General features: G+C 45.5%; 1 protein-coding gene across 1 annotated transcript in view; it reads left to right on the top strand.

Annotated features, from left to right (window-relative positions):
* DYSF (dysferlin) overlaps nucleotides 1–16,711 on the top strand; it is a 1,070,125-nt gene that overhangs the window by 849,239 nt on the left and 204,175 nt on the right. The window contains exons 35-36 of the mRNA XM_086960107.1: nucleotides 612–641; nucleotides 11,646–11,672. Coding sequence (XP_086816233.1) covers nucleotides 612–641; nucleotides 11,646–11,672 — 57 coding nt within the window. The remainder of the gene's footprint in view (nucleotides 1–611; nucleotides 642–11,645; nucleotides 11,673–16,711) is intronic.

Raw genomic sequence — 16,711 nt, 5'->3', positions numbered from 1 at the left:
CTTAGGGAATAGGCCCCTTAGTGAATAACATACACCTCGGAGTATACCTTAACACATGCACAATTTACACATATGTAAGCTGGCAATATTTCTGAATGAACCTAGCATTTATACATTAAAAATATGGGGAGGTATAGATTATGTATGGTTTAATTAATGTTTGTTTTGCGAATGAGACTCAAAATAGTTAAAGAAAGCAGAGTGTGTAGTTGGATTATGAGGAAGATGTACTTTTGTTTTTAATTGCTTTTTTTAAAGCATGTTATGTCAGCTGAAGAGGGGGATTTGGCAGCTGTTCTTTAATTGTACTCAGATAACACATGAAATTCCATTACATATTACATATTATTTTTGCACTTTGTTTACATCATGCAGGTACAGTGCTGATTGAGTAAACAGAGTTGATTCAATTGGGTATTGTGTTTTCATTTGCAAATGAATGTTGATTCTTAGTAGATGCCCAGATATTGATTGGTGAGAAACAAATCAGACAATGTAGCTAATTTGTCAGCCGTCACTTTGTCGAAATGTGTGATTTCTTTTTTGTTTCACATAGAAGTGTTATGTGTAAATATAAGTAACAACATGTGTGTATTCTCTCTTCTCCATAGCCGGCTATCCACCATATCCCTGGGCTAGAGGTACAGCAAAATTAATGCATTTCTAACATACATTTAATTTTATATATCAATAAAGCATGCACTATGTATTTGTATCTACGTTGTAACTTTATATATGACTTGCAGCCTACATCTATATAAAATCAAATGTAATTTTTGATTGTAGCACTATGTACACCCTAACATTTTCCCCCCATGCTTCCAGGTATTTTGGGGGACTGAGTTGTATGTGACATTGCACATATGACTCAATACCAAACTTCTAAACGTGGAGCCGCATATTTTTTTTTAACTTGGGGCTACTGAAATTCAAACAAAAACACAATTCACTTTCTTAAAACTGCATTTTGTACTAAGGTAATTGTCAATTACCTGGTATGTGGTGTTCGGTGTATTCTGATTACATTCTCAGTTTGAACACTTTGTGAGATCTCAAATCCTTATTAGTACATCCCATCTAACCACTTTTTACTGTAGACTTTAATTGTCGAGTATCACTACTAGCTTTGGTTCTTGTCCTTGCATTTATAAAGAGAAAAATAAACCAATACCAAGTACCAATATAAATGAACTCTATTAGCTACTTTCACCTCACACAAAACCACTGGCAACGCCTGCCACTGGGCAACAGCTCTGGTAGGGGCTTCATCATTTATAGCCATAGGACATACCTGCCCCTCTCAGAGAATGGATCTTACCACAGCTATCACCCAAGCTGTTACTGATCTTTCATCATGGAATTGAACACCTCCAGCAAGTTACCATCGATAATTGTTTTTCCTTTACTTCCAAAATTATTTATAGATTACATTATATATATTTACCAGATTGCAGGCACATCCTACAGGCACATTCTAGGGAGAATTAAAAAATGCATTTTTGGGAAATTAAATCTTGAGATTGTCAAATTAACTGGCGATCCAGGTGTCTCCAGGAAAAACACTCCAGTACAGGCCATTGTGAAATCTGTATAGATAAAAATAAAGACATTTCGAATAAAAGTCAATTTGGATTGAAATATTGATAGCTGATTGATACACCTCTAGTTATCGATTGGGAATGCAGGACTTGACTCATTGTTTTGGCTGAATCCTGAAACATTGCAAATACAGAAACCACATGCTCCATTTTGATCAAAGTTATAAATCAGACTTTTTCAAGTATAATTATTGCAATCATTTTGTGTATCTTGTTTGTGCATGGCAAACTTGAGGATAAATATATAGAATATACTGTAGGTTCTTTGTTTGCACCAATAGAGTAACTGCGGTACTGATCGCCACATGAAGTAAAATAACAGCTAGTGGATCACATAAAATAGACAGAGCAATACATATCATATTGTTAAAAAATTCATAGGATACATTGCTCAGCATCCACCTCAAATATTACAAATCATGCAACAGTTACTTTAGTGATAATGTAAGCATGCACCCGTTATGCTAGTGATTAAGCATAGAAGTTAAATTGCTTTCAAATATGGATAAGAAGAGTCTTAGAGTTGCTTGTATTAATAAATAATGTAGTAGCAAAGAAGAAATGTATGAACACTGTTGGACCTAGATTCCCCAAGCCTACATATGGTAGCCTGGCACAGTAGTGGTCTACAGCTAACTCCAAGCGTTGGCTAAGTACTTACAAGTCTTACCCACAGTAACACAGTGATGAACCACTAAAATAAAGACACAACACCTTTGTTTGGAAAAATACCGATACCTTTTATAAAAATAATATGCTCTTCTGGTTATGCTTTTTAGTCAGGGATAAAAGACAATCAAATACACATCTACATGAAGTTTAAATCACTCTTCAATATTTCTTCTGCTCAGAATTTGAAAATCAAAGGTACATTTAGGTTCTGTGGATATTTAGGACATATGACACTCCAGTAATACTTTTACAGGAAGGCAATATACAGTCTGACAGAATAATATGTTTTTAACGATACACTTGCAGGTACATTACCCCACAGCTCTTAAACACTGTTCAGCCCAACAGAATGACCTGGTTGTAGAACCTCCAGCATTTCCCATCAATAATGTGACTGGAAGGAAAGACACAATACCATTAGCAGGGTACACCTAACTGGTAGAGGATCTACTCCGCTACAAAAAGCTCTGTCAGGGCTTTAGCCCAGGAACCCTGTGGCTCCCTTTACCACTTCCACCTCTCTCCCACTTGCACCGTTATTGGATCGGTTTTACTCTGTATTGGCCAGTTCACTAGCTTGTTTTCCCTTCAATTAGGCTTTCCACTATTCAGTTACTTGTTGGGGTTATTTTAGTAGGGTTTGGGCTGAGCACTAGCCCGTTCTCTTCACTTATGCCTCTATGTGTAGTTCAGCGTGTCTCTCAATTGCAGTCCCACTGTCTCAATCCTTTCCCCTGGTGCTGCTGCCTCCCGTCCCCACTCTACCCGGCTTACTTGTAAGCTTCCTGGAAGTGCTGCGAGGGCTCTTCACACTCGCGTTGAAGCCTGGCAGCAGTCGGCGGTCGGGGGGGGTTCGAGAGAGCTTCTCTTGGCTCACCGGCTCTTTACTGGGTCAACTGTAGTGGCGCTTCTGCCTCCTCAGGCGAGGGAAACAGCTACCGGTGCTCCGTCGCGCTCGGCTCCTCTTCAGTCGCGCTACTCCGCTGGGCATGCGCGGAAGCGCTCGCTCTTCTCCCGCCTCTGCACTCACTTCACAGGGAGGACGCTGGTCTTCTGGTGACGCTGCTCTCTCGGGCCTGCCCGATCATAGGCCCCTCCTGCCACACGAAAAGCGTCTGGTTGCCGGTCATGCGCGGAAGCGCTGATCTCTTCGTTTCTGACGCGGCCGGTGCCCCCGGGGTCCCGATGCCGATCAGAGCAACGTCGCTGCTTCCTTCAAGTCGTCTCTCACTGGGGCTTCACAGGAAGGATGTCCACACCCGGCGCTCTCGCTCCACAGGTCGCCAGGGTGCCCCAGACCCCCGCACTCACTTCAGCTACTCCACGTCCCCTGGTAAGCTCAGCGCTGAGTAGGGGTAGCCTGGAATATCTTCAGTTAGGGGTATCCTGAGCGGATTTAATGGGATTCCAATATGTGAGTGGCTGCTTCCTCGAGTAGCTCGATTTCTCCTCTAATAGTTGATGGTTTGAGAGAGGGATCGGTCAAAGGCTGAAGGGGGAACAATCCTCTGAAGTAACTGTCAGCCTCAGTGACAAACTAGCTGCTCTCAGTATGTCCACCTCCTCTCACCACTGCCTCACTCCTCTACTCTAGGGTCAGCACCCAATGGCTGCTGGTCACTTGGCCTTATATAGGGTGGCCTGAGACCTGCAGAATCCTCTGGTGTATTCTAGAAAGTTCCCTAATGCTAACCTATGGACCCGTCCTCCAGTAGTGTCCGTTATGGCAGTTGGTGGACACCATTTTAGGTCTCTGGAGATCCCTAAGGTTTCAAGGGGATGACTAGGCCTCACAAGTGATGAGGGAAAAAAAAATGGCGTCATCGCCAAGGAACACCTAGCCCCCTGACAGCATAAAAAAACTCCTGATGGACACATGTAAAAATAAAAATAGTAACTCTGGGAGGCTAAGGGGGACAAAAATAAATCATGGTGGTTAGAGTCTTCCCAGAAACAGACAGGTCTAACACGCGTCCCCCCCAGCTGAAAGTGGGGAGAACTACCCAACCCCTTGGGAGTCCTCATCACTAAGGCGGAAGTACCTAGATAGACCGTCTGCGTTGGCATGGTCTGCCCCAGGTCTGTGTTCCACCCTAAAGTCCATTCCCTGTAGGGAGATGGACCACCTTAGCAACTTGGGATTCTCCCCCTTCATTTGCATCAGCCAACGAAGGGGGCGATGGTCAGTCTGAACTAGAAAGTGCGAACCAAACAGGTATGGTCGTAACTTCTTCAGAGCCCAAACCACCGCAAAGGCTTCTCTCTCAATTGTACTCCACCTCCTTTCCCTGGGGAGTAGTCTCCGGGACAGGAAGACCACGGGTTGATCCAAGCCCTCATCATTTAGCTGCGATAACACTGCCCCAATGCCATGTTCTGACGCATCTGTTTGGACAATGAATTCTCTAGCAAAATCGGGGGCCTTGAGAATGGGAGCGGAACACAATGCTTGTTTCAAGGTCAGGAAGGCTCGCTGGCAAGCCTCCGTCCAGACTACCCGTCGGGGTTGCTTCTTGGAAGTAAGCTCAGTGAGAGGGGCCACGATAGTGCCATACCCCTTCACGAAGCGACGGTAATATCCAGTGAGGCCCAGGAAGGCTCGGACCTCTGTTTGAGTCTTGGGGGGCTCCCAGGCGATGATAGCCTCAATCTTTGCCTGGAGGGGCTGCACCGTCCCTCTGCCCACCAAGTGACCTAGGTACACCACCGACCCCTGGCCGATCTGACACTTGCTGGCCTTGATTGTCAATCCAGCCTGTTGCAGGGCATGCAGAACAGCTTGCAGATGCTGCAAATGGTCCTCCCAGCTGCTACTGAAGACAGCAATGTCGTCCAGGTATGCAGCAGAAAAAGCTTCCATTCCAGAAAGGACCCTGTTCACCAGCCGCTGAAAAGTGGCAGGGGCATTCTTGAGCCCGAAGGGCATCACGCGAAATTGGTAGTGTCCCTCAGGTGTAGAGAAGGCTGACCTTTCCTTCGCCTCCTCTGTAAGGGAAATCTGCCAGTACCCTGAAGTTAGGTCAAAGGTACTTAAGTATTGAGCAGCTCCCAGCCGGTCAATCAGCTCATCCGCCCGTGGGATAGGATGGGCATCAGTTTTGGTTACTGAGTTCAAGCCTCGGTAGTCCACACAGAATCTCAATTCCGGTGTGGTGCCTGGTGGGGCAGCCTTTGGTACCAGTACCACCGGGCTAGACCAAGGGCTTCCAGAAGGTTCAATCACTCCCAGCTCCAGCATCTTGGCGACTTCACCCTTGATGCTGGCCTTCACCTTGTCCGACAGCCGGTAGATTTTAGACTTCACAGGTGGGCTGTCTCCTGTGTCCACGTCATGGGTACACAGGTGGGTCCTACCCGGGACAAGGGAGAACAGAGGAGAAAATTGCCCCAGGATCTGGCGGCAATCACCCTGCTGTTCAGGAGTTAGGGATGGCGAGAGAATAACTCCCTCTACCGACCCATCCTTTTCTTGGGACGAGAGAAGATCAGGGAGAGGTTCACTTTCTTCTTCCTCTGCTCCATCGGTTACCATCATCAAGACAACCGCGGGCCTCTCATGATGTGGCTTGAGGCGATTGGCATGCAGCACCCTGTGGGGCTGCCTCGGGGCCTTAAGATCCACCAAGTAGGTGGACTTCCCCTTCTTTTCCAACACCTCAAAGGGGCCTGTCCAACGGTCCTGGAGGGCATTTAGCTCCCCAGGTTCCATCACCCACACCTTCTGTCCAGGCTCCAGTTCCACTGGGTGAGCGTTGTGGTCATACCACTCTTTCATCACCGCTTGGCTGGCCTCCAAGTTGTCTGAAGCTTGCTTCCACAACTTAGCCATTTGGCTCCGGAAGGCCAGCATGTAGCTCACCACGTCCTGGGGAAGTTTTCTGGGAGTCCGTTCCCATCCATCCTTCACCAGGCTGAGAGGTCCCCGTACAGGGTGCCCGTACAAAAGTTCGAAGGGGCTGAAGCCCACTCCCTTTTGTGGCACTTCCCTGTAAGAAAACAAGAGACAGGGTAGGAGGATGTCCCATTTCCTCCGCAGGCTCTCAGGTAGACTCCTGATCATACCTTTCAAGGTTTTGTTAAACCTTTCCACAAGACCATTGGTTTGTGGGTGATAAGGAGTGGTAAACCGATAGGTAACCCCACACTCCTTCCACATAGCCCGCATGTACGCTGAAAGGAAGTTAGTCCCCCTGTCGGACACAACCTCCTTGGGGAAACCCACTCGGGTAAAGATCCCCATCAGGGCCCTTGCCACCACAGGTGCAGTGATGGTCCTCAGAGGTATGGCCTCTGGGTACCGTGTGGCATGATCCACCAAAACCAGTATGAACCGGTGACCAGCTGAAGTTGGTGGATCTAATGGCCCAACAATGTCGATGCCCACCCTCTCAAAGGGGGTGCTAACGACAGGTAGTGGTTCCAGGGGAGCTTTAAGCTTCACTCCTGTTTTCCCACTAGCTTGGCAGGTCACACACGTCCGACAGTATGCGTCAGACGCCACTTTCATTCGAGGCCAATAGAAGTGGGGGACAAGCCGGGCAAAGGTCTTGTCCTGTCCTAGATGTCCTGCCAATGGTATCTCATGAGCCAATTCCAGTAGAAAGGCTCTAAAGCATTGAGGGACCACCAAGGCTCTGGCTGAACCGTGGCCAGGTGCCTTGGGCTCACTGTAGAGGAGTCCATCCTCCCAGTAAATCCGGTAGCTCCCTTCAATGTTTCCTGCTGCCTGGGCGTTGGCCTGTTGCCGCAGCCCCTCGAGAGTAGGACACTCTTTCTGAGCTGCACAGAATTCTTCCCTGGAAGGACCTCCCTCCACATGCCATTCTGTAGGGATGGGTAGGTTCTCCAAGGAAGCAACATTCTCCCCTGTGGACCCCAGATCCACCTCCGCAGGTGGTCCAGCTGTCTCACGAGGCGGAGATGTCGAGGCAGGGTCCTCCGGCCTCCTGTCCTTCTCCTCTCTGGCAGCCGGCTGGGCCATTGTTCCAGGCTCCAGCGTAAGCAACTTTTCCCTTCGGGCAGTTGCTGACCTTGTGCTGACACAAGTCCAGTCAGGGGGTCCCAGCATCTCAGAGTGAGTCTGGTACTCCACCCTCCTCCAAGCATTGTGCTCCATATCATTCCCTAACAGGCAGTCAACAGGCACGGCAGGGCTTACGGCAACACGAAGTGGACCTGCAACCCCTCCCCACTCAAAGGGAACCTCAGCCACAGGGTAGTGGCCCAATCTGCCGTCAGCCATTACGGCGGGATGGAGTACATCTGGGATGACCTGCTCTGGAGACACCAGCTGACTCCTTACCATCGTCATACTGGCTCCTGTGTCTCTCAGAGCCTCCCCTCTACGGCCATTGATGGTGACCCACTGCTCATACTTAATAGTATTGGAAGGCAGCTGGGTCTTAGGAACCATCTCCTTATCTCCCAGGGACACTAAAGTGACACCCGCCCGCTCCCCTCCATTACCCAAAGGCATCTCCTCCCCGAGCACTACACTAGTGATTCCCGGGGCTTTTCCTCCAGTGGGAGGGGGTGGTCTTTTTGGGCATCTCACATCTCCTTTATAGTGTCCCACACCACCACACTCAAAACAATGAACAACCCTTGGCTGCTGGCTTTGGCCAGGGGTAGGGTTGCGAGGGGGGTTACTCTTGGGGATGAATCCTCTGCCCCTTCCTTGCGAAGTATTTTGTGGCCCTTTAGAGAACTCCCTCTTAGTTTCCCCTCCCTCTTTCTTCTGGGGGGCGCCCTGTCCTGGTTTCTGGGAATTCCCTCCAGTCCCCTTAGTCGACACCCGGGTACTAACCCAGATGTCCGCCTCCTCAGCAAGCTTCCTGGGGCTGGTCAGCTTGCTGTCCACCAGATGCTGTCTTAGCTCGGGAAGACACTTCTCGAGTAGGTGTTCCTTGAGTATGAGGTCATATAGTCCCTCATAGTCCCCTACATCGCTGCCTCTTACCCAACCCTCCAGGGCCTTCCTGGAGTAGTCCAAGAAATCTACCCAGTTTTGCGTGCCCAGCTTGTAGCTGCCCCGAAACTTTTGTCTATATTTCTCAGGGGTCAACCCAAACTTCTTGAGCAGCGCTGATTTCATAGCCGGATAGTAGGTCTGTTCACTCTGGTTAAGGGCCAGCAAAGTATCCCTGCCAGTGGGGGGCATGTATTTGTACAACCCACCTCCCCAGTGGACTTCCAGAATCCCATGGGCCCTCAGCGAGACCTCGTAGGCGGCTAGCCATTTAGCAATGTCGTCGCTGGGTACATAACAAGCCATAATGTCTTTTGGTAGGTACGGTCTAGGTTCTCGGGTGTTGGTTTGGTTATCGCTGCCACCATTCTCTGGTTTGGGGGTACGTAAGTTTAGGGCTTGCAAGTCCATCTCCTTGATGGCCCGCTCATGCTCCAACCTCTTTTCCTCCCTCACCATGTCCAACCTGGCTAGTTCTATTTTCATCCTCCTCTCCTCCCTCCTGTCTTCTAACTCGGCATCAGTCAGGCCCCTCTGTGAAACACTACTGCCCACTCTAGATGGTGTTCTGGGTCCTGTTACAGGGTTCTCCCCTCCCACCTGGTACAGTGTTGCGGTCTCCAGGACAGTGTCCTTGTCACTCCCCTCAGGATCTACCTCCTCCCCGGAATGAGCCTCTACCCATGCCCGGATACTGGTCAGCAGCTCGACTTTTCTGGCGCCTTTCTGGAAAAACACCCCCTGCTGCTGACACCATTCCTTCAATTGGGTCACAGTATAACTTTCCAGCTCTTCCACATTTATCTCCATTTCTATATGAAGTATACAATGCTACACAGGAGAAATCCACAAAGTGACTTGAGGTCAACCTCCACCCACCGCCAGAAGTCAATTTAGAAAAACCAAAAATGTAAATTAGGAGGGCCGCAGGGAGAAAACTCCAGGTGGGGTCTCGTGGTTGGCACTGCGTTACTACTAAGTAAGTGTAAGTACAAATCCGCTATCCCACCGCTGAAACACCAATTATGTTGGACCTAGATTCCCCAAGCCTACATATGGTAGCCTGGCACAGTAGTGGTCTACAGCTAACTCCAAGCGTTGGCTAAGTACTTACAAGTCTTACCCACAGTAACACAGTGATGAACCACTAAAATAAAGACACAACACCTTTGTTTGGAAAAATACCGATACCTTTTATAAAAATAATATGCTCTTCTGGTTATGCTTTTTAGTCAGGGATAAAAGACAATCAAATACACATCTACATGAAGTTTAAATCACTCTTCAATATTTCTTCTGCTCAGAATTTGAAAATCAAAGGTACATTTAGGTTCTGTGGATATTTAGGACATATGACACTCCAGTAATACTTTTACAGGAAGGCAATATACAGTCTGACAGAATAATATGTTTTTAACGATACACTTGCAGGTACATTACCCCACAGCTCTTAAACACTGTTCAGCCCAACAGAATGACCTGGTTGTAGAACCTCCAGCATTTCCCATCAATAATGTGACTGGAAGGAAAGACACAATACCATTAGCAGGGTACACCTAACTGGTAGAGGATCTACTCCGCTACAAAAAGCTCTGTCAGGGCTTTAGCCCAGGAACCCTGTGGCTCCCTTTACCACTTCCACCTCTCTCCCACTTGCACCGTTATTGGATCGGTTTTACTCTGTATTGGCCAGTTCACTAGCTTGTTTTCCCTTCAATTAGGCTTTCCACTATTCAGTTACTTGTTGGGGTTATTTTAGTAGGGTTTGGGCTGAGCACTAGCCCGTTCTCTTCACTTATGCCTCTATGTGTAGTTCAGCGTGTCTCTCAATTGCAGTCCCACTGTCTCAATCCTTTCCCCTGGTGCTGCTGCCTCCCGTCCCCACTCTACCCGGCTTACTTGTAAGCTTCCTGGAAGTGCTGCGAGGGCTCTTCACACTCGCGTTGAAGCCTGGCAGCAGTCGGCGGTCGGGGGGGGTTCGAGAGAGCTTCTCTTGGCTCACCGGCTCTTTACTGGGTCAACTGTAGTGGCGCTTCTGCCTCCTCAGGCGAGGGAAACAGCTACCGGTGCTCCGTCGCGCTCGGCTCCTCTTCAGTCGCGCTACTCCGCTGGGCATGCGCGGAAGCGCTCGCTCTTCTCCCGCCTCTGCACTCACTTCACAGGGAGGACGCTGGTCTTCTGGTGACGCTGCTCTCTCGGGCCTGCCCGATCATAGGCCCCTCCTGCCACACGAAAAGCGTCTGGTTGCCGGTCATGCGCGGAAGCGCTGATCTCTTCGTTTCTGACGCGGCCGGTGCCCCCGGGGTCCCGATGCCGATCAGAGCAACGTCGCTGCTTCCTTCAAGTCGTCTCTCACTGGGGCTTCACAGGAAGGATGTCCACACCCGGCGCTCTCGCTCCACAGGTCGCCAGGGTGCCCCAGACCCCCGCACTCACTTCAGCTACTCCACGTCCCCTGGTAAGCTCAGCGCTGAGTAGGGGTAGCCTGGAATATCTTCAGTTAGGGGTATCCTGAGCGGATTTAATGGGATTCCAATATGTGAGTGGCTGCTTCCTCGAGTAGCTCGATTTCTCCTCTAATAGTTGATGGTTTGAGAGAGGGATCGGTCAAAGGCTGAAGGGGGAACAATCCTCTGAAGTAACTGTCAGCCTCAGTGACAAACTAGCTGCTCTCAGTATGTCCACCTCCTCTCACCACTGCCTCACTCCTCTACTCTAGGGTCAGCACCCAATGGCTGCTGGTCACTTGGCCTTATATAGGGTGGCCTGAGACCTGCAGAATCCTCTGGTGTATTCTAGAAAGTTCCCTAATGCTAACCTATGGACCCGTCCTCCAGTAGTGTCCGTTATGGCAGTTGGTGGACACCATTTTAGGTCTCTGGAGATCCCTAAGGTTTCAAGGGGATGACTAGGCCTCACAAGTGATGAGGGAAAAAAAAATGGCGTCATCGCCAAGGAACACCTAGCCCCCTGACAGCATAAAAAAACTCCTGATGGACACATGTAAAAATAAAAATAGTAACTCTGGGAGGCTAAGGGGGACAAAAATAAATCATGGTGGTTAGAGTCTTCCCAGAAACAGACAGGTCTAACAAACACAAAATTCAACAATTGCATTTTTTTCTTATGGTAAGCAGAACTTCTTTTGCTGCGGTAGGGTAAAGTGAGATTCTGTACTGTATTCTATGCATCACATTTTAATTTTAATTTCGAATATTCACTTAGAGTAAAAACCACAGGTTAGAAGGTGTTTGTTGGATGCAGCACTACACTCTAATACATTATTTACACTGTTTTCTACACTACAGAAAATGTAAATTTAGTGATGTTTGAAAGGGCACAGTGACCATATATAACATTTCTTTTTCTTTTTTCTATTCTTAATTGAATATTGTTATTGGAAAAAGAGTGAAATCACAGAGACCCTGGATCAGGTATGAACAATTTACCAATCTATTTTTTATTTTATAAGAGAAAATTCAGTTTTAATATTGTTTATTAGTATTTAATTACCATGGCATGTATTTCCTGATGTCCAAGACATCTCAAAGCATTCTACAACAGGATCCGCTAAAATGTATTTCAGATGAATGAAAGCGGTGGAAGATTATCTGGCTATTTTCAATCAAATCTCTCTTATAAACAAGTCTTTAAAAGTTGCACACTAAGTCACCAATGTTGACAATGTTGTTTGCAGGCTGAGCATCTAAACATAATTACTACATTACCCACATACTATACTAATAATTACATGTCTTTAGAAAGCAAAATGTATGAAAAATAATGATTAAATGTTGAGTTGTGTACAAGGGAAATTACAAAATGTCTGAAAAATAGTAATGTACTAAAGTAGCATTTTCTAAAAAAAAAAAGGCATACATGACCAACCCATTAAATCATTCTGCCTAAAACTGTAGATTGGCACAAAAGGGGGTGGTGAAGGACGGAGCATCTGAACCAATCAAACACTCACACCCAGTCAACAGATCTGGGTTTAATCCATCACCGTTCTTTAGCCCACTCTGCCACCCCAGTTCAGACATGGCCATATGCAAATCAGTCTGACCCTGTGCCTCATGGGAACAGTCCAGCCCGAACTGCCAAGCCATGCCTTCCCTGGACTGGAAACAAGCTTCCGAGGACCAGTTTCTGGCATTTCAGCCGTCTTCAGCCCGGCTTGCTTGAATCCAGTGGCAAAGTGAGCAAGGCAGTCCGGGCTGGACTGTTCCCATGAGGCACAGTATCAAGGCTGATTTGCATATGGCCATGTCTGAACTGGGGTGGTGTGGAGTGCAAAAAAAACGATGGATTTATGCCCAGATCTCTGTACTGGGGTGAATGTATGACATTGTTCTGCATTCAGTCCATCAATTGTTGTTTTTGCATCAAAACTGTAGATTGGCTGGCTCCCTGTGATGGCTGCAATCCACTGAACGTAGATAATTGTTGGGTGGATTCACCATTAATGGCACAACTACTTCTTGACTTGCAGCATTATGTTGAGGTCTTTGCTTTTACTTGCTCTTGTACTTTTTCCAGAGAGACTCTACATAGTGTACGGGTCTCTTTTCAAGACTTTTCAGATGTAATCATTACACTCCTGTGGGCTTGCCACTCTGGAAAGGTAAGCCATTCTGAGCATTGGAAAGCAGTGGTGCAGCCAGGGGGTTCTACTTGGAAGGAAGGTACAAACATTCCTAATTTCTGAATTTCTGAAAGCAAGTAAAAAAGTAAAAACTCTAGACTAGACAGGATGCGGTGTGACCCTTGACCGTTCATAATGGGCAGTCCAAAGGTCTTACTCATTGCATTAGAGCTTCTGTAGCATTACTCAAAGGCTCTGGTTTGCTTTGATTGGCTGTTCTGCTCTCTTTTGAACTTCAGAAACACACCCCCCCGAACCAGGGTTAAGCTACGTGTAGCTTAGTGTGAAGTGGAGGTCTGTGCATTCCTGACTCCAATAAGTGCAATTTCCATGTCCCTTAAATAACATTATAGGGGACTTTGCCAAGAGGAGCGGTAGGGATCTTCCCTAAAATCCATCTTCTGTTTTCTGTTTGCCAATATGTTGCATATGATGCTAAAGTAAACACTAAAAGGTGCAAAGTCAAAAGAACTCTCCAACTACAGTAAACCAGCAGGGGCAGATTGTAAGTCAGAAACTTTATAGCTCAGAAATATGGCAACTGCAAATTAGGGATTACAAAACCGTCAAATGGGAATTACACATGGCAGACCTTTTTGTGGACCAACAGCAAAGCACACCACAACCACAACCAGCAGTTACACCAGACTGAGGGGCTCAGCAAGGTTCATGGCTTTTGAAGAATCAGTAAAGAAGATTAAATTCTACTGTAGTCAAAGGTGTGCAAAGAATCTTAAATGCTTCACACTCTGGTCTGCAGACGTAAGCATGCCCTAAGGTGATAAAAACCTGCAACCTGAAATCCTAAGGGCCACACTCCGTATGAGAAAGTCTCTATTCATATTTTGCCAAATAAACCTTTTATGGATTTTTACAAAAATGGCCATCAGCTCGTTGGCAGATGTTCTTCACCTGTCTTATGCAGCAGACAGGATTTCAGGACCATGTTTTCATTTGACATGACATTTCTTATGTCCCCAATAATTAGGATTTATTTATCAAAAGGTGATATATTGTTGAGTTATTCTTTTTATTAATAAAGATAATGGTTATGTTCCCGAAAAAAAGAAAAGGTTTGTTTGAAGGCTAATCCGAGCAGAATCTGAATTGTTAAACTGTCTTTAGCTCAGAGCTTTTCTGTTTTTCTTACACCTCGACTAACATTGAACCATTCCCTCACTGGAGGGTTGAAGCAGTAATGTCTTGCTCCAATGGACAGTCACAAAGCAAAAGAGCACAAGATAATTATTGACAGCAGCAGATAGTGAAATAGGGGATCTCATGATATAAAGTCTGCATGGTTTAGCTTGTGTTGTATTCTTAAAATTCATAGTGTTTCTGAGAATTCTACATGCTTTGCAAGAAACAAACTACCCACCTTCACCCCCCCCCCCATGGTGACCATGTATCCTATCAGTTATTATGGATCTGACAAGATGTTAGGATCTGACGTAGAGGCAGGTGGTGATTAAAACATCCTATGGATTATGTAGTAGAACTAAATCTTGAAGCAAATTCACTGGTGCAATTATCACCAGAAGTACACAGTGGAGGAATTCTGCCACTTGGTTCTCCAATTAGTACTCTTCAAATACTCCTAAAATCCGAGGATTTTTCTTTAGCATCCAACTCCAAAACAATCTCTTAATTCTCCATAGGGCGCTATCTGCCCTAAAATGTTGAATTGCAGCAGTTTCTGGTATTTGGTAAACAAATGATCCAGTGGAACATCAGCAAACCATGTCTTAACACAACAAACCCTATTTATTTACTATTCAATTGATTCAGTGACAACATTTCTGGGTACGTTCTCTACTTTACATTGGAAAGATTGAAGATTGCGAAGACCTCTGTACGATAAATTTACGGTTGTCGTTGCCTTCTTTAAAAAAATAGGACTGTTGCTCTCTAAGAGCAACTGGTTTTAACTCAGAGTTTACTAAATGATTAAAGAATAAACAGAACAAATCTTAACCAAATACATTCTGAAATTGTATTTTTGAAGGAATATTTTTAGGAACCTGAGGCCTTATTTATGACGGACTTGCGCCGCTGATGCGTCACTTTTAACATGGGAAAAAGTGACGCACCGGTGGCGCAAGGCCTTCATAAATAAGGCCCCCGTTATTTTAGGCCATGTTTAGTAGAAGAAAATTCTTCTGATTATTCAAGTAGATGTTGACTTTTACAAGCCTCGTTCATCACTTAAAAAAAAATCTGTGGTCACACACAGTACATCCTGAGTACACACACCACACATTGGGTAGGATTCACAAATTTGAATCCTGCCTTAATATTAATAATGAGACAAGAGTTTGTGGTTCCTACCGAAAACTCATTTCAGGGATCAATGGATATGTAAATCAGTCACAGTCCAAAATGTTTTTTGGTGCAAAGCAATTAGTGTGCCAAAATGCTAACCTTTGCTACACTTCCCATTAGTGGCATGTAAAATTCCAAATATGGTAGATTTCTGCATTAGTTAATTTATTGTTAATGGTTGGCTAATGTTATTATGGGGCAAAGGACAGAACATGTCCACAGAAAGGCAGTAAACACTCCATAAATATATATATTATGGATGGTATCACATACCCTGAAAAAGGTGAAAAGATTGCCTACACACCTCCTGTGTTTGTGGCAGTGTTGTTCTGGTGGAGAATAAAGTAAAGTTTGGTGTTCTAATGCACACCTATTCGTGCATCTACTTCACTGTTATATTAATCTAGAGGTGTAGATGTAGTTAGATGAGTCTGATGATTACTCACGGAAATATATGACTTGGGTAAACTTCCATAGATACTCTTTTTTGTGAATCTCCAACATGTCATTCAAGGAGTAAAACTAAAATAAGTTAACTGTTTAAACTTTTAACATATTTTGTGTGAACTTGATTGTACGGGCTCAGGTAAGCTCTGAAGCCCTTGTTAATAATACTTGGTTCCCATCTGTTATGTTTAAAAAAAATATTTCCTTGACATCAATCTTTTTTCAGGGTTGAGTGTTTCAAGTGCATACTAATAGTGTGCAATGAAAGTCTTTTTCAATTATACTGCATAACTTAATTTTTAAGGTCAACTAGTTGAGAATAATCGGCAACCCCAATCACAGGCAATGAAGTATTCTGGGTTTTCTATGCCTGAACACTGAGCACAGGATTATGAGCCAGGTGTCCCCTCTTAACACAGCCTCACACTCAGCAGATTGACACACATTCTCATTCATTGAGGTTTCTGCAAAACTCAATCCGACCAGTCTAAAAATGTAGTGATCCTTTCGAACTTCATCCACAGTATGGAGTACATCGCAAGTTCCTAAAGATTACCTTTAAAATAATAGTTATAGTTTACAGAATTGTTGTTAATCAATGGAAAAAGTACAACTTCAATTTGAAAATGTGTATTGGGATTAAGACCAAGGGATGGAAGAGAGGAATTGAGAAGAAGATAGTCAATGGGTTCTCTGGCTTGTCGCTGCTTATAAAAATATGACAGCTGACTGAAATATGAGACAGTTCAGTAAACCACTATGTCTATGTTTTTGAAAATGTAAGACAGTTAAGAGGGTTACTGGTGTACTTATAAGAATATATAGAGAATGATTTATTTAAATTGATCTGCTTCAAGGAAACTACTCACTGGAAACCATGTTGGGGGTATTAGCCTTTTACTCTATGGGGGACATGTTTTCATGGCACTGGCTTTAGTTCATTCTTTGCACTAACAAAGCATGATTTGTTTGCTTGCAGAAGTGAAATGCACACTTTGTTTCACATTGTTTGCTTGAAAACCTGTTGGTGTGATGTTCCTGAAGAAGCAATACTACCCT

Source organism: Lissotriton vulgaris, chromosome 3_1 (assembly GCF_964263255.1).
Source record: "Lissotriton vulgaris chromosome 3_1, aLisVul1.2, whole genome shotgun sequence".
NCBI classification, from domain to species: domain Eukaryota; kingdom Metazoa; phylum Chordata; class Amphibia; order Caudata; family Salamandridae; genus Lissotriton; species Lissotriton vulgaris.
The sequence above is the reverse complement of the archived record's forward strand: the minus strand, read 5'-3'. Positions and strand labels throughout refer to the sequence as shown.